General features: G+C 36.8%; 1 protein-coding gene across 6 annotated transcripts in view; it reads right to left on the reverse strand.

The window, feature by feature from the left end:
• Window positions 1-24,645, reverse strand: part of LOC149575653 (phospholipase D delta-like) — a 184,943-nt gene that overhangs the window by 27,163 nt on the left and 133,135 nt on the right. For 4 of the 6 annotated variants that reach the window (XM_089815410.1, XM_089815412.1, XM_089815415.1 and 1 more), the window contains 2 exons: window positions 16,432-16,580; window positions 6,533-6,706 (listed from right to left, as the gene is read on the reverse strand). In XM_089815410.1, the coding sequence (XP_089671536.1) occupies window positions 6,533-6,706; window positions 16,432-16,580 (323 nt within the window). The remainder of the gene's footprint in view (window positions 1-6,532; window positions 6,707-16,431; window positions 16,581-24,645) is intronic. The other 2 variants (XM_089815416.1, XM_089815413.1) reach the window with 1 other exon arrangement.

Consider the following 24,645-nt stretch of genomic DNA (forward strand, 5'->3'; position numbering starts at 1 on the left):
ACAGCAAGAGAAAAAAAGCTTTGAGGGAGAGTATAGAGAACCTTAAGCTTCATTAGCAAAGGTTGGCGAAGAGACTGTCAAATCTGGCAATGGTTGATAGGGCAATGAGGCATATGGTTTCTTCTTTTAGGAGACAGGCACCAAGGATGCAAGGAAGAGGACTTGAGTTCTCACCGGTTGGCATTCACGAGGCAAACATACCCATGTTCAGTACGACATCCACCAGTCCTATCCATAGTTTTGATGGACTTTCCACACAGAGATATGTGGATGTGCCAGTACCATTGGTGGACAAGAGCACTGAGCTTCACCGGGTTGAGGATTCCAGGGTTGTTGCGTCGGATAGTGCAGGTGCTATTGGGGCAATAGCTACTGCTAATTGTTCTCTCTCAAGGGCGGAATTGTTATTGGAGATTCGTATGTCAATTGACACAGTGTTGCTCCTTTGCGGGAAGTAAATGCTCCCTCAGGTGGGACATGCATCTATGGAGTCACCCAGTTGTGTTATTGGTGATTTGGCTATTACAATGGAGTCGGCAAATGTTGGTTTATGCTTCAACGTTATTGATTCATAGCCTAGCATAGAGACATGTGTGTAAAGTCAAGTGATAGCAGTTGAGGCTCTATCAACTGATGGGGTTACAAATATTATGGACACCTCCGATGATCTATTTTAGGATGCTATGAGCTACACCGAGTATGATATTCCTTGCCAGATTTGGGTGATGACTCTGAGAAGGTTTTAGACAGGTCCCAGGGTAAGGATTTACATAGACTTTCTATTAAGAAAGTAGAGTCATGTGAGCAGTGCGATACAATGAGGGCTTTTGCTTCTTCAGAGGAGGTGTCAATTGAGGTATCGAGTAGTTGTACTTCAATTGTAGATGTGTGCGAGCATGGTAGCACATATACAGTGAACAATCTTGTGGTGAGTAGTTCTGATTCAATTTCCTATCACAATGCAATTAGTAAGACAAAGAGCTCACATAAAAGATAGGGATTACAGAGGCATCATGTGACCAGTCAGCTAAAGGTGAGTGATAGTGACATTTCTTCAACTCTTGAGCATTATGATATTATCCGTTAGATGCTAGCTACACCGGTTGGGGTGCTCCTATGTCAGATGAGCACAGTGATAGCATTCTTTCCCTAGCAGAGATTTGTGCGCTTTAAAAGGCTGTCAAGGTCTTAAAGCATAATTACTCACAGTTAGTTGCTGACAGGGATTACCTTATGGAGTGGGGTAGCAACTGTTATGAGGCCTTGTTAGGGAAAGAGGAGGTGGGTGAGATCACCCAAGATCTTGAGGTAACAGTGGACTCTCTTCAGTGTAATTAGTTGGCAATGCTTCCCGACAGGGATTTTGTGGTTGGGTTTGCTGAGGGTTTCCCAGGATCTTGCCCAGCCAATAGTTCGAAGTCAGAGATTGAAGCAATCTCTTGATTCCCAGTTTGATATTGATGAGCCCTTGATAGAGATTGGGAGTTTTTTTCGACATTACATTGTGAGGAGTGCTCATCACTTCTCTCTTGACCCACAAGTAGAGGATAGGGTTTCACATTGGTGTGGGTTGGCTCAAGTTTCATACCATCGATTATGGGATGGGTTAGCACCATCTTTTGCAAATGGGATCGACAGCTGCAAGTTAGACCACTTGCAATATCCACACACCCAATACAATTTATTAGAGGTTGGAGTTGGTGATAGTGATTCAAGTACTTATGGTCGTTATCATCTCCACAGTGCAGTTGGGTGTGAGTGTCAATTTGATAGGGACTCAAGTGTTGACAAAGTTGGTATTTCAGTTGGATTGAGTTCCAATGAGTTGTTATTGCCATCAACACCTACAGTCAGTTTCCAAAAGATTATGTCATTGATATCAATTATTTGGGTGTTAATGCTACAGGAGTTGCTTGTACATTGCACGACTAGTACGCAATTCTACCCTTGGGATCCGGGTGGACGGTCATGTTCATTTTACTCTGGGATTGCTTGGGTAGGGAGGACTGTAATGTCCCCATTTTTAGCAAGTTCTACATTTGGCTTGCTCAGTTCACCATCGCGACCCTCATGAGCTGACAAGAGATTTGAGGGACTGAGTTGTGGGGTTATAGGCCTTCCACCAGCCTATGGTGTGTTTTGGCTCCATTTGAGAGACTTACTATTTATAGTAATCAACTGTTGGTTCCAATGAGCTCAATTGAGTTAGAGGAGTTGAGTGATGCTCTCAATTTTTATTTCACGCTTTTGGTTTTGGATCCAAGAATCTTGGAGGGAGTATCTATTTATAGTAACCCTGTCGGGTTCATTCATAATATTTCTTCATCAGGATCACTATGGTGTTGTCAGAATTCGATTCTAATGAGTCTTCAGTTGTTTTCACAGGACAGGTGAATTATTATTCTTATTCATCTAAATATGTTGAGGTTGCTATTTTTGTTGGTGTGGTATGATGGTCACCTCAGTGTCATAGCTCGTTGGAACCGGGTTGAAAAGTTTTAAATCATAAGCACAAGAAACAGTGGCCTTGTGTGCCAGAATATTATGTTATGATTGAAAAGGTCATTTTTGAAGCCAAAAGCAATTGATAAATGATATTATAATGGCACTTTATTATATTTTAATGTCGTGTTGAGGAATCTTCTAAAGTGGAGGTCATTTGGGAAACTTATAGCATTTGGAGATTATAAATATAAGCCCATTTGATGAGAAAAGTATCCGATTGAATATTATTTCTCTTTTGTTGCCTTTGTAACATTTCTGAAGTTCTGAAATGTTGAGCCCTTGCTGAAGTATAAGGGTTTGTTCCTGAGAAGTTCATAGTAATTCACAGTTGAGGTATTGTGAATTAATTTTCTGAGAATTGTTCTTTATCTCTATTTCTGTATACATTGTGGTCAAGAGATACAGTGGTGTTGGGAATTTGGATTTTAGCGTCTTCTCATACTGTTATTATTGTTGTTGAGAAACAATAGTTTGCTAATTAATTTAACGTTGGTTGAGCACCCACTTATATTTTCTGCCAGGTGTTATTTTCTATCTGCACTTTGGAAGCAACATTTTCCATATCTGCAGTCGCATTTGTTTGTTGAAGATTCCTTTGCCGCTGTTGGTCTTCATTACAGAGGATTTTAAGACATGTCTTACCTATAAGTTCATGGATTGTAACTTCTAGTTTTTCTGGGTATCGTTGATTTAAATAAAAAGGGATATTTTATCAACTGGGTTGTTGGTATGTTGTGAAAATAATCAATATCTAGATTGATATTAAAACCTGAAATTTTTTGTTGTATAATCCCTATGTAGTATCCAAATATTTGAGTTGAAATCATTATTTCAATATCTTCCATTTTGCTGCTATATTGCTGTATCAAAAATTGCAAAACCTCAAAAACAAACAAAAAGAAATCAATTATTTAGCACAGATAGTTTGAGAGATAGCAAGGCTCATTACAAAAATTAGGCTAACAACAACATCCTATTGCCTGATCTAAAAAGAGGGCATTACATGTTCCAATATAATGTTAAGAAGTCATATTTATTATATGCTCTATTAAGCATTTCTCATTTAAAACTAATTACAATTTTATAACTATTATTTTGTTAATTATCTAAGGTGATAGTAATTTTGATACAAGTTTGGGTATTTTTTACGATGGTTTTGGGGTTATATATGTCTATGTGTGTATGTGTGTATGTGTGTATGTACATACATGTCTATATACATACATACATCTCTATATACATACATGCATGTATATATACATACATGCATACATATATTTATGTATATATCATTCATGTTGAAAAATAGTGTTAATAATAAGCTAGAAGTGTGATACTCAAAAATCCATAATTTTCAATAAAATTATAAAGATAATACGATATGTATCATATTCATAATTTGCAAAAGTCTCAAAATGTATTTGCACAAGGATTTTTTAGAGCGGAAAATAGTTTTCAAAGGCATGTGGAGCCTATTTCTTGGCATTCACAATTGCAGGTGCACACAGGTTCCTACCACAAAAACCTAGATTGAACCCAAGGAGAACTAGACCGGCACCAAAATCCAGCCTCAAACAGGGATATCCAGTAACTTGTTAATTATTTAGGAAAGGTGATTGTTGTATACCTGTGACTAATACACCTTGAAGTACTTTTCCACCCTTTTTCCCATATTTAAGGAGATTCTCTCCCATTTGAGAGCATGAATTTAGAGATTTGTAGTGAATTATATTATATTGCATAAGAGGTGTTTTTGGCAATGTGGAAATAGGAAGAAGTGTCCCAAGTTTCAGCCTTATTTTCAACAAACTATATTCTCTAAGACATTTAAGATGTAATGGTTTATGAGGTTTTCTATCGGAAAGGATTTTTCCCAAGTATAGCTTGTGTAATGTGTAAAATCTATACATATATGATCCTTATCTTATTTTACATTGCGTTAAAAACAGCTAGCATCCTAAGATACTTAGTTTTCAACATTAGAGAATGGGATTCTCTCTTTATATATAAGTCATATATCTCATTTTACAAAAAACCATATTTTCTTGATGTAACCTTGAGCCCATAATGCTTACTCACCTTCACCTTTAGTAGGACTTATATCCAATTTGTATTTCAGGTTTGACCTGATTCTTACAAAAGTAATTGTTTCTTGGCAATACAATTCATTTTAAGATACTCATACCAAATAGTTCACATCAAGTAAATATATATTCAGTTGCACACGTAAAAGTGTTGGAAATGAGAATGGAGTAACTGAGAGGGGGAGGGGGTGAATCAGTTACCACAAAAACATTTCACAATCCCTTAGATGTCTAAAATCTTGATCTTAGTTACAGATTACTGAAACTTGATAATGCAGCAAATACTAATAATTATTAAGAACTGATAACCAAAACAATTCAGCAATCATGAACACTAGAGACACCAGATTTAACGTGGAAACCCAATATGGGAAAAACCACCAATGTAACTAGTTATTGTTTTTCACTCTTCTGAAGTGAGCCCTGTTAGGAGCCAACCCTGTTAAAGGTTACAAAACACACTGTTAGGTGTGACCCTGTTAGAGGATTTAATCACCCTGTTAGGAGTGGCCTTGCTAGAGGTCTTTAGAACAATTCAACTGAACTGTCACCTTGTTAGAGGATTTACAATAAGGCTGTTAAACCCACTCTGTTAAGAGATTTGAAATCACGGCTACAATTGTTAGAAAGTAACAATGAATGATCTGAATATAATGCAACTTATCTTTGCTGATACAGATCTCTGTTCTGCTTCACTAGATCCTCTCTGATCACATAAAAGCTTTGTAGCTCCACAAGGATATCTGATCCTTCAAAAATTCGCTTGCACCTTCACAATTCGCACATACATCTTATCCACACATGCACACTTGAATTCGCAACTTGATCCTTCATATATACCTTTCTGATTATCAAGTCGGCCTTAAATACAAGTTAAAATTATTAATAATTATACCGTGAGTCGGCTACATTCATCACATAAATCAATTTTAGCCTTAATTCCACACTTTTCAAAAATCCTTCACTAACCAACCCAGCTCGGTAAACACTGTACCATAATGATCTTTAGTGTTAACCAAGTGAGGCTTGGTAAGCACTGCGAATTGTGCAAAAATCCTTTGGACACCAAGTGAACTCGGTAAACACTGACTTTCCTTCGCTTACCTTCCCAACCCGATAAACACTAACTTTTCTTTGCTTACCTTCCCAGCTCGGTAAACACTAACTTTTCTTCGCTTACCTTCCCAACTCGGTAAATATTCTGTCACAGTTTCCTTCGATCACCGAGTGAGCTCGGTAAGTACTGAACTTCCTTCGTTAACCAAGTTAGCTCGGTAGAAGCTATCTTTACAGTGTAATATACAACAACACTCGGTAGACTCTGTAAACTACTATGCTTACCTTCTGAGCTCGGTAGACTCTGTCTGATGGCTGATATGACATTTGTGTAACATCAAAGACAACACTCAATTAACCAATTGTATCCAACAAAAAGATGGATTTGCATTTGAAGCGTTATACATTATTTTATACCTGATTATTATAATTTTTAAAAAAATGAATATTAGGCATATCAACTTTGCATTTATCGATTCATATCATAATTAGAAGCAAGGAAGCAGTTTCATTGTCTTCCAAAAGAAAAGGAGAGGTTGTTTTGTTTAACTAACTTCTATTAATTAATGCATGCAGGAGATGTGATAAGAAAATATGGGCTTGTTTAGATGCAGGTGATATGAAAAGGAAAGCAACTAACTTCTTTTAATAAGTATAGATGCAGGTGATCTGATGTGTCCAGGGAAAAACAATTGAAAATTGCTGCCACTGTGCTCACTTTGTCTAATGTCAAAATAAATAGACAAGTATAAAGCCAGCTCAGTTGCAACTATAAGTTTTTATCTATATTGAGAAGTAGAACTGATAATATAAAGCAGAATTATATATTTTTTATACAAAATCCAGCATCAAAAAGTTAAATTCACAAATACTTGAGTGATTGGAACCTGAATGCTATTTCCAGCCGGTGGGCAAGCTGTAATTGGCACATCATCGTCATTTGTTTCTCGGTTGCCAAGGCAATAAAAATTTAAATAATCTTGTGGATGATACATTTCTGACATCCCTGAATCTCGAAGGGCTTTAACAATGATATCATACATCATCTGCATTGTTTGACCCTGCTTGAAATAAAAGAAAGTACATGTCAAAAATACCGCCTTTCTATTCTTGACAATGTTACGAAATAACTAGTTACAGATCACTTAGACCAGATTGTTAGCAGTACCACCATCTGGTCCAGTGTGAAGAATAGTTTAGAAAACCTAGAAGCAAAACCAGCAAAACATATAAGATGATAATAAGTTAAGTATAATAATATAAACATATAAGCTGACAAAAGCTAAGAAATTTATTTTGGAGCTTGAAAGGAATGCATATCCTCAAAGTTTAGAGAAATGAGAGAAATAACACTTGCTGATGTAAAGCCAGTTTAAAGGTTTTTAGTTAAGCATCACAGTTCCAACCTCTAATTCCACCTTCCTGTTTGACCTCCATGCAGTGCATAGAAGTTATTAGGGGGGACTGTAAAGTCAAAGAAAAAAATGAAATTTGAAGGCTCCCATGATGGCCTGTGATGCTATCTATGTTGTGCAGCTACTGTAAACTCTCTCCTCACTCTTTCGTTTCTGAATAGAGATTTCAAAGCCTCAGGCTGATTAGATTAGTTTGAAAGCATTTTCTAAAATCAGTAAACCTTCTTTCTTCTTGTTTAGACGATTGGAAATTGCAATCTGATTTCTTGCACATTGCTGGGAAGCAGATTGATACATTTCTGATGGTTGGCTTGATTCAAATTTTTGGATGTCAAGGATTCGGTAACACTATGAAGTGTACAATTGATGTTGGCTAATACTGTGTGGATATAAGTTTTATTTGTGTGGGAACCCCCTTTGCAGAGATGTCTTTGTTGTTTTGAGCTTGGTGAGAAGTGTACATAGTAAATCAAGGGCACAGCCTGGCTCTTTTTCATTGCGAAGGATCCATTGTACTTTCAGCAAAGTAGGGTGGAAGATTGTTGGTTCAGTGAGTGGAAGTGAAGGATACGACAATCTGATGATGGAAATAAACCACTAGTACCCAATAATGCCAACCACATAAAGAAGTTCCAACAAAGAGTTTGAATAAGAGTTAATAAACTAAAACCTCCAATGTACTTGACTCAACTTCAACAAGAAAAAACAATATTCATAACACTTACATTGAATTTATATCAACTATTTTAAAGAATTAAAGTATTTCTATAAATCTTCTTTTCATCATTTTTCACATTTAAGACAAATATGCTTTCCAAATCTTCAGGGAAACAAATTTGAGAAAAAAATATTTGCAAATGTGGGAAAGGAATAGATGTTGGAATTAAGGAAGAAATCCTTTTAAACTAAAATGGAAATATAAAGAGGTCACTGTGAAATCAACAAAGATTTAAAGCATTAAGAAAATTGTTAGAATTTCAAATTTTCAACAGATTTGTTAACCAAAAACTTTATCAAAATGGAGGAAAATTTCCAAAATCTCCGCAATTATATTTTGAGTCTTGACCCATGCCAAAAATAGTTTAACTCCCTTTTTCAAAGAACTTACATATTTCAAAATTTTCTTTTTTTATTAAAATGTGTTATTTATAGCTTTTCACTATTTTGACATTCACCATTTATGATCTAGAGTTGACTATTGTAAAATTGTCTATTTCATAATGAGAAAGATGTAAACATGAGGGATAATTATAATGTTTTAATAGATGTTTTAACTAATTATTGCAAGTCAAAACAATGGATAGAATTAATCTATAATAAATCTTGTACTAATAAAAGTAGTTAGAAATTTGAGTACATGTGCATTTAATTTAAATTTATTTTCACGCAATTGTTTGTAAACCTATAAATTTGTTAATGCACTTGGTTGAATCAATGGCCAATCATATACTCTTATTTTAATCAATAGAAAATCGTATGCTTGCATTTTGCTTGAGTTGCTATTCATTGATTATACAATGTTATTGTTATCTAAAATATATTATACATGTTATTTATTTGGTATTTAATAGCACTTACTATGTTTATCTTGCATAAAAATGTTTACTTAAATGTCTCATTATGTGTGCTAAGCAAGGTTATCCCAAGTTTCTAGGACAGGAATGGCAGGGAATGAGTTCCCGAGACGGCTTTTTTTGGCCAAGTTTTGCGATGACAAGGGGCCAGCAAAAGGGGGTGGCTATATAAAATATAGGGGGATTTGAATATATACATTATATTCATATGAAAACATGGATAATCAAGCATGCCATTTAACACTTTACACATCATAGAAGTATATTATATTTTATTATTATTTACTTATTTAATCCTCTTTTAGATAGGGGACATCACATATATAATTATAAGGCTCAATGTAAGTGAATATAGATGTTTGTGTTTTGTGATGAAAATGTATTTGATGAATTTGAGAATGTCAAGTAGATGAGATGTATTCATTAACTAACCACTTTCACACTAGGTCATTCAATACAAGAGAAAGAGGGGCTTCCAAATATAACTCTCAATATAATTCAAGCTAGATTAGCAACACTCGAGATAATGTGATGTCCCCACTTTTCGCTTAGGTTTGAATGTTGTAACCCATAGCCATTTGTCAGTAAAATATTGGAAATTGTATGTAAAACATATAAGCAATATGGGATTAAATTAAATACTAATTTAAATACTACCCAAGCTACCCTTCCTAATGCTTTAGGAGAAATCCTTTCTCTAGTCACCTAACCCTCTGGTGAGAATTATATCTCAATTAGGTAATTTTCATAGAAAGAGCTTCACCCTTAGGCCTCTTTGGGGATCTCTGGTAACACTACTTGGTAGAGATCCCACCTCTACCAAGTCTCTTATCTCTAACATATGCATATGTCTGACCACTACAATATATATATTGTCTCTAAGAGATTCTCTAAAAATCTCTCTCTAGCATTCGAATTTGAAATCTTGACATTCGATTACGAATGCCCTCTAATCTATGAGTTCTTTATAAGAACTCGACATTCATTTAGAATGCCCTCTATCAAGTTTAACTTGATTTCTCTAATGATAATTACAACATTATCACACCTCTATTCTCTGCCTTGTGGCTAATCACAATATATTCACTCACTTGTATATATTGATGCAAAGAAGTCTTACTCTATTGTGCACAATATTCCCTTATATATCAAAATTGGTTTTAATGTATTCCCAACCATTTACTAGGATCAATTGTCCCTATTTATTTCTACATTTTCTCCTTCGTTGCTCGCTTATATTTATCAGGTAAGAGTACTGTACTTGGATTCAATATAAACATAAGTGTTATGTCTAAGTTGATTCTATCTTCGTTCTTGTGCCCAATCTTTTCCCTAAGCATTCTTTTGTAAGTGTAATCTCTGTACATATATTATCCTCTAGATCACATTCAATTAATGTCTTGAGATTTGTTTGTGTATTCCATAGATTATGTTCATCACACTAGTTATTGACATGATAGTAGTTTTGTCTTTGGTTAGTGGGGATCGTAGATACTATGTGACCCTTCTCCTGCAAACACTCATTTCGATTTATAATGTAAATGTCGTGTACTTCCATCAAAGGCGCTCTACACAACTATCCATTTATTTCTAGCAAAGTTGTCTTTTTCCATGTTTACGATATTGATGACTTCTAGCTTTGTCCATGCCTCCAGTTGTTTGTCTCATATACTATTAATGTTATCCACGTTGGAGAGGTGTATGGTGCTCTTCGATGACATGTCTGAAGTCGCTATTCGCCTCTTTCAAATATGTTATCTCCTTATTCCTTGTCCAACAAAGGTAATCAATTCTATATTTTAGTGTTTGATCAATATCTCATATCTCTCACTGTGTGTTTCATTCTTACCTGTTCATTTATTTCATCTACATGTTCTACCCCACCTTGGCACTCACATCTTCTATTCATATCTCCCCTCCTTATTTGTTTCCTCTATTTTCTAGTCTGTTTGTGTCTTATTATATCTAAGGGAATGAATTTCGTCAAGGACACAAACCTTCACTAATTAATTTTCACGACTATATGAGTTTGATAATTCATAGTTCTGATTATTCTCTCTATCAATGATGGAATATGGATGTCTTCATTTGATAGCCCATATGTAACTTACCCTTGTGCATATGATTTATTAAGATGTATCTTGTACAATAAATATGCAATCATTATATAATTATCATTGATTATGTTATTATAATCATTATTAGCATTACAAGGATTTACATTTAGCAATAATAGTTAAATATTTGATTAAATATTAAATTGTTCTCAAAAGAATGTCACATTCGTTTATTAAGTTATCAATATTGTCTCTTCTGATATATCCATTAATAGATTCGTAAATCATTTAATTATGTTTCCACTATTATATTCTAATATAAATTTTATTATCAGAGGGGATATTACAATAAAGAGATGTTAATGTTAAAAGCAAATTACATCAAGGAAGCACATAAGCAAGTCCTCTTTCATGCAATGTACATTTAATTAAAGATGTGTAAATGTAATTGTAGAATTGATTTAATGAGAAGTGTAAGATAGGTTTAGGTGCTAAATGTAAGCAATTAGCACAATTAATATTTATGAAAATATATTTTTTTATTTCTAGAGCAAGATGCAGGAATGGTGGGGTGTAGGGTTTAATATGCAACAACAAAGATTCAAGCCCTTTAGGAGTCATAATGGTTTGACCTACTGGGGCCACAGAAATGGTAGATGGCAGAAAGATGGAAGACAAAGTCAGCAGAGAGCTCACTTTAAAAAAAGTGGGGAATATTGGAGAAGGTGGTCGGCAAGATGGGAGTGGGAGGATCAAAAACTTTGGAAATAGTGGCCACCCAGTGCAGTGTTTTACCTCCTATAACTTGGGGGGAAAGGTGGATTTTGGGAAGATTGCTCAACGATTGAGGAAACCACAAGCAGTGGAAAACCAAGAAAAACAAAGGATTGAAGACCCCCTGCAAGAGAGATGCATAGTAGAAAAGGTAATAATAGATCAATGTTCATCGAAGGAGAAGGTAAGCTTTTTAGAAAGTAATGCTTTCTTTCTAATAAGGGTAGTACCATGGCCTACAATAGGAAAGCTAAAAAAATGGTGTGATGAAAAATGGGGAAGGGTTAGAGACTTTAAAACATTGGAAAATGGTTTTTACATGGTAATGACGGACATAGCCCAGGATAGGGATTGGATTTTGAATGGAGGATTGTATTTTATGGAAGGCTTTGGCTTTTATATGAAAGCATGGGTTCCAAACTTTGACCCAACAAAGGAAATCATAAAACAATTTCCTATCTGAGTGGGGTTGAGAAACCTCCCGCAAGAATACTAGAATGATTACTATTATCGGTTGATAGGAAATAAGTTGGGAGCCTTTCTGAAAGTTGTGGAAATGGTAGATAAGGTAACCTTCCAAATGTTTCCAAGGATCTGCATTATTTGGAATGATTGTCACCCTTTACCAGAAATGATTGAGCTATATTTAGATATGGGGGTATGGAGACAGCCTTTGTCAATAGAGGAAGGACTAATGGTGTGTGAGCATTACTTGAGCGAGGATCATGATTCGAAAAAATGTGGGAAAGAGGGTTGACAAAATAGTAGGGAAGATGAAAGTATATTAAATAGGGTGATTGATATGTCTGGAATATGGAAGGAGGTGCAAAAGAAAAAGGAGGAAAACTCAAGATGCACTGCGGCAGAGACGGAAATTGTTCTGATCTTGAAAGAAAGAGTTAATAACCTACAAGAGAGAGAGTGTAGAGGAGGTAGGGAGGTTACGATTGAGTAGGTGGATTGTCTAGAAAAAGAAAAACATTCTGGGGAGAATGAGAATCGAAAGGATTTTATGGAGGCTAATAAAGGAGCTCAAATATCAAAAGAGGTTAGGGACAAAATAGGAGTGGATGGATAGAGGATGGTTGGGGAAAGGGCTAATGAAGACAGCTCTTTGCTTGGTGGGTTTAATCTAGAAGTGATTAGAATGGAGGTGAACCAAAGCCATAGAAATGAGGAATGTATAGGTGAAGAAGGGGAATGAATTGAAGGAGGATCTTTTGTGTTATGATGAAGACAATAGGGTTTCCTTAGGAGTGGAAGGAGAAGGGTGTGAGGTAGAAGTCTTTAAAGATATAGAAATCTCACCAATAAGAAACTTGAAGGGTGGTTCTAGAGATTCTAGCTCGAAAGAGAGTTCAAATGAGGATGATACGGAAAAGGAGGATATACAGGATGAAGACTGCCTAGGTTTGGGAGATGTGATTGATCCAAAAGAAAAGAGAACCCTAGCAAAAACTGAACAAAAGAGTCATAAAATTCAAGTTGGGGAATGTCAACAAAGAGGAAGGAGGACACTTAATGTTTTAATCCAAATAGCAAGAAGTTCAAGAGGCCAAAGTAAACTGAAGGCGGGAAGGGGGAAGACCCCCTCCTGAAAGGGATGAAGATCCTTTCCTAGGATGTCAGGGGCTACAATGCCCCTAACAAAGTTCATTTGATCAAGAGAGGCCTTGATTAAGCGAGACCGGATGTGGTCCTTATGCAGGAAACAAAGATATAGGGAGAAAATGTTGAAGGAATTAAAAGAAGATTTGGAAAATGGAGAAGTGAGTGGGTTGTTGTTGTAGGAGCTTCGGGGGTGTTTGTGTGTTATGGATGGAGGACTCGGTCAATGTTGTGATTATGCAATAGCAAAGTAACGGTTAAAGGTAAGATCAAAACAACTTGAAGTGGAATTTAATGTGATAAATGTGTATGGTCCTATGCAGAGTAAGGGGAAAAAAAAAATTGAAATCTTTAATAAATGTATTGCAGGTCCTACAAGATGAGATAATGGTGTTAGGAGGTGATTACAATGCCATTCTCTACCCTAGGGAAAACAAAGGAGGAAGAGAATGGAGAATAGTAAATTAGGAATATTTCTCTGCTTTTGAAGCAAAAAATTGTCTAGTGGATATCTCCTTTAAGCAAGGAGAGTTTACGTGGTCTAATAGAAGGCCTGGGTTTGTAAATATTGCAAAAAAACTAGATAGATTTCTAATGGGGGGAGACTAGTCTTAGGTTGATTGGATGGTTGAAGCTGAAATTTTGCCTATACATGGTTCGAACCATTTCTTAATTGGGCTAAGAATCCAGGAAGATTCTTAAAGTTTGAAGCAATGTGGTTGAGGGTAGATGGTTTTAAAGATTTGGTTGAGCAATGGTGGAGAAAGGCCCGGAATTTTTCAGGAAATAAAGTCTTTATTGTTTTTAAAAAGTTACAATTCATAAAACAAAAGCTGAAGGTATGGAACTTTCTTTAAAAGAACTAAATGATAGAGTGATTCTCCAAGATATGGGTGAGGACTTTCGGGAAGAGAAAAAGTTCAAAAAGGATTATGAGGAGATTTTGTATAGAGAGGAAGTGTTTTGGAGACAGAAATCAAGATAGACATGCCTGAATGAAGGAGATAGAAACACCAAGTTCTTCCATAATTCAGTAAAAGTTAGAAGAGCTCATAATAGGATCTTCTCTATTGAAAATTTAGAAGGGAAACTAATGAAGGACCCTACAGAGGTTAAGAAAGAAGTTGTTTCCTTTTTCCAAAATAGGGGAAGGTTGGATGAAGAAGGTGGAGATGAAGAGGATGAAGTTTTGGACTGTATTCCAAATTATGTTCCAGAAGTGCAAAATAGGATGTTGTTTGCAATAGTGACAAAGGAAAAAGTAAAAAGTGCTCTATGGGGTTTAGGAAAGGATAAAAGTCCTGGGCCTGATGAGTTTACAAGGAGCTTTTCCAGGTTTTTTTCCAATTATTTGGGGCATGAATTTTGAGAAGTTGTTGAGGAATCTAGACAAGGGGGGTTTGTTTTGAAAGGCCTGAACAACACCTTCATAGCACTAGTGCCAAAAAAGGATGCATGTAGGACCTTTGAGGAGTTTCGGCCTATCTCTTTATGTAATACTCTTCACAAAATTATTTCAAAGGTAATAGCAAATAGACTAAAGGTGTTAAATGCTGTGATTTCAAAGGAACAAAGATGGTTTTCTCCAAGAAGATCCATTTTTGAAGGTCTCAAAATAGCTCATGAAATGATCCACTCTATTAGAGTAAAGAAACTAACTAAAATGATGGTAAAGTTAGATATAAGGTGATCAACACTCTCACTATTAATCTTACATAAAATACACCTATTGGGAATCATGTTACCTCTTTTGGTGAGGTTATCCACAGTGAGGATGCGATTTTGGAGCATGATCTAGAAAAAAATGTTGATCTTTGAAATAAGGCCCGAGTACCAGGCTTTTGCCCAAACAGGGGCCTGGTCCTCAAATTGCAGAGACTCATAGCTAGAGGCCACAGAGTAAAGACCATTTGCAGTCTCCCCCCAAATAATGGCATCTCTATTGTTAGATAAAGGAATATGTCTAATCAAGTCCATCAATGGTTTCAGATCTCCCGACACCTCAGTCAGGTCAATCCACCTGTTGTGGATTCTATAGTCACTCACCCTGCTCCCAAATCTTTCCGTGCAGACATTATCCCATCTATTGAAAGCCTCAATATTCCAGAGCGGACCAGAGTTGAGCCAATCATCAAGCCAAAAGTTGATGTCTTCCCCATTACCCACAAGCCCACTTGGCTTTGCCAAAAGCTAAATCCTTATTCTTCAGAAGACCATTCCAAATGCAAGAACCACAGGGGTTAGACACCCTATTGATGAATTGTTTATGATTGAGGCTATTAGCATATTTGGACAGCAAAATATCTCTCCATTCACCTTTGTTGTTGAAAATTCTCAAATTCAGCAAAATATTCAAGAGCAGACCAAAGTTGAGCCAGTCATCAAGCCAAAAGTTGATGTATTCCCCATTACCCACAAGCCACTTGGCTTTGCCAAAAGCTAAATCCTTATTCTTCAGAAGACCATTCCAAATGCAAGAACCACTGGGGTCAAACACCCTATTGATGAATTGTTTAAGATTGAGGTTATTAGCATATCTGGCCAGCAAAATATCTTGTTGAAAATTCTCAAATTCAGCAAAATATCCTTAAATTCTAACTGTTAATTTATGTAACTTCAATGGGATAATTTGAATTGATGAAATCATATGTTGGAATGGCCTTTAAACATCTGATATCTATCTTTCACCATCATTATCATGGAGCATTAGTATTATTGATGATAAAATATTAAGTAGATATATAAGTGTGTGTTATATATAGGTGATATTTTATACATACATATATGTGTGTGTATTATACACATGAAATATACTTTACATACATAGACACAAATATATATATATATATACATACATATATGTGTGTGTGTGTGTGTGTGTGTGTCTATATATATATATATATATATATCATGATAATACCTTGAGAAAATATCATTTGTGATAACTAATGTGAGTTTAGATATTAGGTAGACATGTCTCTACGGGAGACATGACTCTTAATTATCATATACATATTCATTGAGAAAGTAACTTGAAACACACAGAAATTAAACAAGTGCTATTACAAGTTACAGAATTGAATTAATTTATGCATACAATGAGATATTTAACACTAACCACCACTATAATGGCCTTGACACATGTCTTTTTGGAAAAATCACCATTTAATTTTATAAAAAAATTATTGTGATTTTCTGGACAAAACTAATTTTTTCCTACATAAATGTATGATTTCACGAACAAATTTCAAGCATTTGAGAACAATTACTCTTCAATCCCATATAGTTATCAACGAACAATTGTTCTTCATTGCAGTGTCCATATATGCTTTTGGTAATCCTCATCCAAATGTATTACCTGCCAGAAAAGTATTTCTTGCACAACTGAACTGGTAGGGACACCTTCTGGCCACATTGGTACCACAATGTAAACTGCAAACCTCTCATTTTTCCTGATTTTACTTGCGACCTTTAAAGCTAGTTCTATAGGAATCATATTGTTTGCACCTGGACATAAAATGTGAAAAACCTGGGAGTCAATGATAGAATAATAAGTGATCATATGCTGAAAGAATCCACACAGGAAGAGCAAAACCGTAAAAATCAGTTCAAAATTAAATCTAAGACCAAAAATTAAATATGAGTGCAACATTATTATCCTCAATCCATCTCAGGAAAAACAATATCAAATATGCAACAGCTAGATTTGATCCTCAGAACTAATAAATTGAAGAGGGAACTGTACAACCAAAATTCTAAAAGAAAATATGTTTTGTATCTGTTCAGAGGTCATAGATACATATCAATAGGAATAAGATTTAGGTACATGGGGTTAAAATTTTGACTTCTTAAACATTTCATCTTACAGGTAATTTTCTACAATAAACACCATAATTAAAAAAATAACAATGAGTACATTACAACTGATAACAGAAAACTATGTCTAACACACAAGAAGTCCACCCAAGAAACATCAATCCAGATAAAATTTATAATGTGCAGATTCATATTGTACTGCTAATAAGAAACGTTGGTGTCACCAAATTTTAATCACTGGAGAATGTGGTGAAATTGAAAGCATCAGCTTCCTAACAATATGGAATATGAGAGAACAAGACAACATTATTAAAAGATTAGCAAAATATTATCTAAACTTTATCTTAGACACCATTGAAGGGTGTGATATTACATAGTAGAATAGCCATAGTTTTCACCATATATTCAGTCTGATGTATAATGGTCTGAATCGGATTCTCTATTGACAAATCAAGAAAATTGTGATGTGGTTGGGATAGGTGCTGCAATTTAGCTGTAATGTCATAAACTATGTTTTATGTGATTCATCCAGCAGAAAAAAACATGCATTACAAATTGATGCTACTGCCTTTGGTATATATGTATACATAGCATTAATGGAGGACTTTTTGTATTTTCATGTCTTTTGATGGACGAACATTTTGGTGCACTTGTGAAGACATTTTGTTCAAGAATCGATAGGTCGACTAAGAGGCCCATATGTTGGTCATAACAATTCCTTTCTGTAGATCATATATTTTATGTCGATTTTTTTTATCCCAAGTGTTGTACTTTTTGCAAGTTTGGATTTAATCGATTGGAAGGTTGCAATGGACATTTTTCTTGCATTACTGTTGGTGTGATTACATGTTTTAACTAATGATAACCTTGCCTAGGTCCTGATTAAACTTTATCCCTTGGTTTACTTAGTGATCACATTACACTTCAGGTGGTCATATCAAATTATCACTTATCCACCTCAAGTGGATCCTCCACCTTTGCGAGACTTACCACTCTTATCACTTATACACCTAATGTAGATGATTAGTTGTGCATTGCATGCTATGATGACGCTTGTTAGAATCTTGTCTATTCACCTTGCCTATATACGCAAGGTTCATTATATACATTTTGCTGTCCGTTAGCAATTCATTATTCTTGTATTGTCATGTAATCTTCTTTTCATTCTCTTGTGGAAGTTATATTAGTCTTTCTTTGGTCCTAAGGTGTTGTACAATCACCTAAAACTGTAACAGTTATCTAGTGTTGTTTGAAGAGATAAACTTAAAGCATGAATATTGAAGGGCTCATAGTTACCACTAGCAGCTTATACTAATTGCCAAGAAGGGGCAAGCAAACATGTAATGTGACCCACTAGCTTTAAACATGTTGTAGGAAGTTTTTATGGGGCGCCTTTAGACTGTATGTAGTTATCAGACACTTGCAATGTAAATGTAATCTCCCCAATTTTTAGCAAGTTCCTACAATTGGCTTGCTCAGTTCACCGTCGCAACCCTCGTGATCTAACAGTGGGACTTGAGGGTCGCACTTGTGGGGTTATAGGCTTTCCAGCAGCTTATGGTGCCTTTTCACTCCGTTTGAGGGACAAACTATTTATAGTAAGTCAAATTGTTGGTTCCGATGAGCTCAGTTATTATGTTATGGTGCAAAAAGGTCATTTTTGGAGCCAAAAGCAATTAATAAATTGTATTATAATAACATTTTATTATATCTTAATGTTGCGTGGAGGAAGCTTCTTAAGTGAAGTTCATTTGGGAAACTTGTGGCATTTGGAGATTATAGATATGAGCTTGTTTGATGGGAAAGGTATCCAATCATTTGATTGTCTTATTTTTCTTTGTTGTCTTTGTGACACTTTTGAAGTTCTGAATTTTCATACCCTTGCTGAAGTATAAGGGTTTGGGATCTACAGCTGAAACATTGTAGATTAAATTCTAAGAATTATTCCAAGATTGCTTGGCAAATTGTGTTGACGTATACGATCTTTCATTCGTCTTGATTGTTACTATTGTTTCTAAGGAGAGGGTTTTAGTTGGCTGAATTTGTGAAGGAAATTGGAGGTATTATAGATACTTGCATCTGCTATATAGAGGCATGTTTTGGGCATTTCACATCTTTGTTTTCTAGTGTCGATCTTTGCTGCATATTGGCATTGGGTTTTTTAAATGTTGGTGATACATATTGGGCAGCGTTGGATAGCATTTGTGTCATGTTTATTCCCACGCGGTTGTAGCTTTCAAATGCCATTATTGGCGCTTTCTCAAGCCGCTGCAATCCCAAATCTAGGCATCTCAAAACTGATCGGGGGTCTAGTTTTAATGTCATTATCTAGGCATTTAAAGGGCTGTAGTATTGGTGTGTTGGAGTTGTTGGTGATTGCTGAAGGATCCGGGCCTTTCCTATATAGGATGTGATTCGTGTCATTTAAAGCTCAAGGTGGAATGTGTTCAGTCTGCTGTGAATTGGAATTATATCAAACATTTTGGGTTCCCCTTATATTTTATTGTAATTTTCAATTTGTGAAGCAATAAATTTGCAAGTCATTAATTGCAAAAATTTTCAAAACTTGATATTTGGCATTATTAGTTGTGAGTTATTTAATGGCATATTCCAATATTAGATATACACCAAAACATTCATATATTCTGAAAAAAACAGAAGATTGCAAGACATTTCAAAAGAAAGAAGTAATCTTATCCAACATTACAGTAGTGTGAGCCAGTTGGGTTATTACACTAAATATCTCATGTCCAAATGACTTTCACTGAGTTTTTTCTTGACTAGACCAAACATACAAATTGTCGAAATTGAGTTTCCAGAACTGTTATCATGCAATATATATTAGCAGATTGATCTTTCCTATTCAATGGAGAAAAGGCTTGGGTCTGCCAATAGAAAAGTACACCTAACTTAGTATTTAAGTGCCAGGCACAAAACAATAATGAGTTAAACCCAGCTTGAAGCACACCTTATAAAAATTCCCCATGTTGAAGTGACTAAGGTGCAAACTTTCTAGTTATCAACTACTTTTCTGATCTTTGGTGGAAATAAATAATGTCTAAAGTTCTAAACCATCTGAAAAATATACCTTGCCATGTTATCTTTCACTTGAGTGGAGATTTCATAAAGTCATTTGATCTATCCTTTTGCCAAGAAGATTTTACTAACCCATTTGTCATTTATGAATTTTGGTAACAAAGACCAATGATTTGCTATACAAAATGTGTCTCTGGCTTGCTGGTTTTGCTAATTAGACTTATAGAAAAGTCCGGCACAGATCACTTAAATGCCTGCCATCTTTAAACTGCAGGATAGAGATGTCTAATGATTAAGCCTTCAAATTCTGCACCACTGTTATGTTAAATGCTGAGGCAGAAATTGTCTGAAGCAAGCCATCTGTTTTGCCATTTTTCTTATGCAGAAAAATAAAATGGCTTGGTTGTAGGATAAGAGCAGCATGCGGAATTTACTAACACTCAAGTCAACAGCAGCAGTTAGGGTTTAAATTGTCAATCATGTTGCCATCTTCCAGTTTAATTTTGCCCTATGATTGTCCTTGTTCTACTCACATGTTTCTAATATTCCACTGCCTTTGATTTTAATGTTCCCGTCATAAAATAAATATTTAATCAAACCTTTGTTAATGGGCCAACTGATTTAGTATATCTCGAACCCATTTTTATTTAATTTTTTTTGTAGGTAGGTGTAGCCATCGGCTATCTTTGTAAACCCTCGAAAGGTTTCTCCGACAGGTATTTAAGCACGGCATGTAGGTAGTAGTTGGTACGCGACTCGGATTATTTCTTTGTATTGTGAATTCCTGTTAGAGTTCGGTATTGTTCACCATTTCGGAAGTTAAAGATTTTCCCTACTTGGCTATCCCAGTTTCGGTGGGATTCAACCCTCACCCTATTCTGTGTGTGTATTACTTTGCTTCGGGTCTGGCACATCTAGAGCACTATCTAAGTACGCAATAATATTTTGCGATCGAGAATGCAACTTCTAATATATGCGAGTACCAATTTTTCATTTTCATGTTGATTACATAATTATATGATTTGCATTATCATCGGCAATTACTTCTTATTTTTTTATTCACCCTTCGCATAGCCTGCACCATCCCATCACTCTCGTCACGTCCTTCACCTACTAAGGCCTCCTTACCACTATACCCACCATACATCTCACCAACCCGACCACCGTACTGCATTCTTGATTACCCCATGGCCTCCTTGACTACCGTACAACCTCCTTGACTATCGTACGACCTCCTCCCGTGCACCCACACCCAATAGGCATAGTCCCCATTCAGACCGTACGGCATACTTGGCATGTCACAACTAACCGTACAATATCCACCGTGACCGTATAGCCCACATTCAAACCATACGGCCTCCACAAAACGTCCATCATCTAGATTCTTGAGTGACAGAAGGGAACGGGAACATTACAGTGGTATCAGAGTCAATGATTCTGCCAGCCAGTCGAAGTGAATGCAATTTTTTATCCGAAGGAGAAGTCGAAATAACCTTATTGGTAGAATCGCAAATCCTCAGGATCCTATGACAAAACTCATGAATCTTTTAAGAGAGTTAAGTAGAAACCAAATACAAATCAACAAAACCCAAAGGCTTATGCAAGAAACGCTACAAAACTTGGCCGAGCGAAAGACAACGAGAGAACAAAATGGGCATAGCAGCGACTCTATTTCGGGGAGAACAAAATCTCAACCCTATTGCTCTCAACCTCGATACCCATTTTCCTTCCACGAACGGAAGCACCACACAAAGAAAGAGAGCCCACTTTTTTAGGAAATACAAGAAAATCTTTGGGAAGATTGGAGGAACACGAATATGGAAGGTGATATATCTTACAGAGACTATGTTGCTCTAAGAATGAGGTATTCAGGTGGAGGAAATCGTGGTTATTGCAATGACAGTCTGAGGAGAAAAATCGAAAAAGTAAACTTATAACCATTTGATGGATCTGGAGCCATCACTACACAGGCATGGGTTCTGAAGGCGGACACCTATTTCCAACTCAACCCGATGCCTGAAGAGTAAGGAATCAAGTTTGCAACACTCCATCTAGAAGGAGTGGCACAAGAATGGTGGCACCATGGATTGATTAATCTCGGCCACGACCAAGTAACCTCTTATGACGAGTTCACTGAGAAACTCATTGACCGTTTCGATGGGAAGGATCTTGAACTAAACTTCAAAGATCTAGCTTAGCTAAAGCAAACAAGTAAGGTAAAAAATTACATCACTGAGTTCCTAATTTTATCAATATTAATCACAGACATCTCTAAAAGACGTCAAATCATGTTATTCATGGATGGGCTAAAAGAGCCTTTGAGAGGCTAGATCAAAGGGTTCAACCCGTGCGCACTCAATGAGGCTATTAAAAAGGTGTGTGACATGGCCACATCTTCCTCCAAAACTCATGTAGCTACGCCAACATCGTCCCCACAAGAAGAAAAAGACAAGGAGCCAATTCAGAAAAAACCTTCATTGGATGAAGACTCTTGGCAAGAGTTCCAGAGGAAAAATCTCTATTTCACGTGCAAGGAACCATGGGGACCAGGTCATCACTGCCTTGGGAAGGGAAAGATTCATTACATTGAGGTGTTTCCTGATAACGACGAGGGACAAGTACCTATAATGACTAGTGAAGAATGTAACTAGCAGGAGAGAATAAATGCACTGGTACAAAAAGGGGGTTCCATTGCTACCCTCACTACAATGGTTAGAAGTAGTATCTTTAGGGTTCGTGGCACACTTCATGGGAAACGAATCACGGTCATGATTGATAATGGCGCCACACTCAATCTCATAAATTCACTTGCGGTCGCTAGTAAGGACTTCCATGCAATAGAGCATGGAGGATTTGAGGTTAAAGTTGTTGGAGGAACCTTGTTACCCTGCACTCATGTGATCCCACAGCTGAAACTTTCCACAGGAAACTATACCTTGACAAATGATTTCTTTGTCATAGATTTGGTTGATACAGATATCACATTGGGCATCAAGTAGATGGAGACCCTTGACTAGTACACCCAAAGTTTCAAGAGGATGGACTTTTCATTCAAGGCGGATGGCAAGAAGATACTGCTAATGTAATGTTCCTGAGGCAAACTCGGCCCGAAGGGAATTTCGGCCCGAAGGGGTTCTCGACCTGAAGGCAATCTTGGCCCGAAGGGATCTCTGCCCGAAGGGGATCTCGGCCCAAAGTGGATCTTGGCCCGAAGTGGATCTCGACCCGAAGGCAATCTCGGCCCGAAGGGGATCTCAACCCGAAGGCAATATCAACCCGAAGGGGATCTCGACCCGAAGGCAATCTCGGCCCGAAGTGGATCTCGGCCCGAAGGGAATCTCGGCCCAAAGGGAATCTCAGCCCGAAGGGGATCTCAACCCGAAGGTAATCTTGGCCCGAAGGGATCTTAGCCTGAAGGCAATCTCAGCCTGAAGGGGAGCTCGGCCGAAAGGGGATCTCAACCCGAAGGGGATCTCAATAGGAAGGGAATCTCGGCCCGAAGGGGATCTCGACCCAAAGGGAATCTCGCCCCGAAGGCAATTGATCTGAGAGGCTGAGATAGCGGCAGCGAATGTACCTCAAGTAGATGTCCGTACGGTTGGAAGACGTACAATGGATGTGATAGCAATTTGTACGGAAAACACTACAACTGATGTCGTACGGTATGAAAGGAGACTGTATGGATGAACTGGGAGGTCATACAGTAATCAGAAAACTCAAGCCGTACTGGATGGATGGATGAGGGCCGTACAAGTGAGGAATGAGCAGTACGGGAGAACACACCGTTAGGTATCTGCGACCGATACGAAACAAAATCTTGCTCATACACAAACACAAAAAATGTTGATGAAATTCACACAATAACATAGACTCGAATGCGAATAATAATTGCCGAAAGATAATGCTCTGATTTGCCAAATCCGAGAAAAGTAATACATGCAACAACGGAATAGGGTGAGGGTTGAATCCCACCGAAACCAAAAGAGCCAAATAGGGAAGATCTTTCACTTCCGAAATGGCGAATAAAAGAGAATCCCCAATAGGAATTCGCAGTACAGAGAAAATAATCCAAATTGCATGGCTACAGACTACTACAAGCCGTGCTTAAATACCCGTCGGGAAAAACTTTTCGAGGGTGTACAAAGTTAGCCGACAGCGACACAAACTACGAAAACAAAACAAAATAAAATTGGTCCGAGATAAAATAAATCAATCGGCCCGTTACAAAGATTAAATTATTTATTTTATAACAGAGACATTATAGTCCTCCCATCCCAAAATGTGCTTTTCCTCAAGCAAGTGTAATGTCGAGTACTGAAGGATGTGCTCGCCTTCCCATGTTGCATCGTCCAATGGCAAGTGTCGCCAATGTACCAAGTACTCTCTCACGGTGCAGTTCCGTAGGACCTTTTCACGCACTTCAAGAATCTCAACAGGTTCCAGAATGAGCTTCCCTTCCTCACTGAGTGGCAGAAGGTCGATAGTGACTGTGACGTTTTGCCCGATAGCCTTCTTCAGACAGGAAACATGGAAGACATTGTGAATGCAGCTACCCTCTGAAAGGTCTAGTTCGTACGCTACCGTACCAATGTGACGGATCACGCAATAGGGACCATAAAAACGTGGCTTCAGTTTCTCCTTTCCTGTTCCCTTTAATGAAGACTGTCAGTATGGCTGAAGCCGGAGATAGACCAGATCCCCTACTTCAAAACTCCTCTCT

Source organism: Cupressus sempervirens, chromosome 2, assembly GCF_028749045.1.
Source record: "Cupressus sempervirens isolate cs-2001-9-10 chromosome 2, ASM2874904v1, whole genome shotgun sequence".
In the NCBI taxonomy this organism is placed as follows: domain Eukaryota; kingdom Viridiplantae; phylum Streptophyta; class Pinopsida; order Cupressales; family Cupressaceae; genus Cupressus; species Cupressus sempervirens.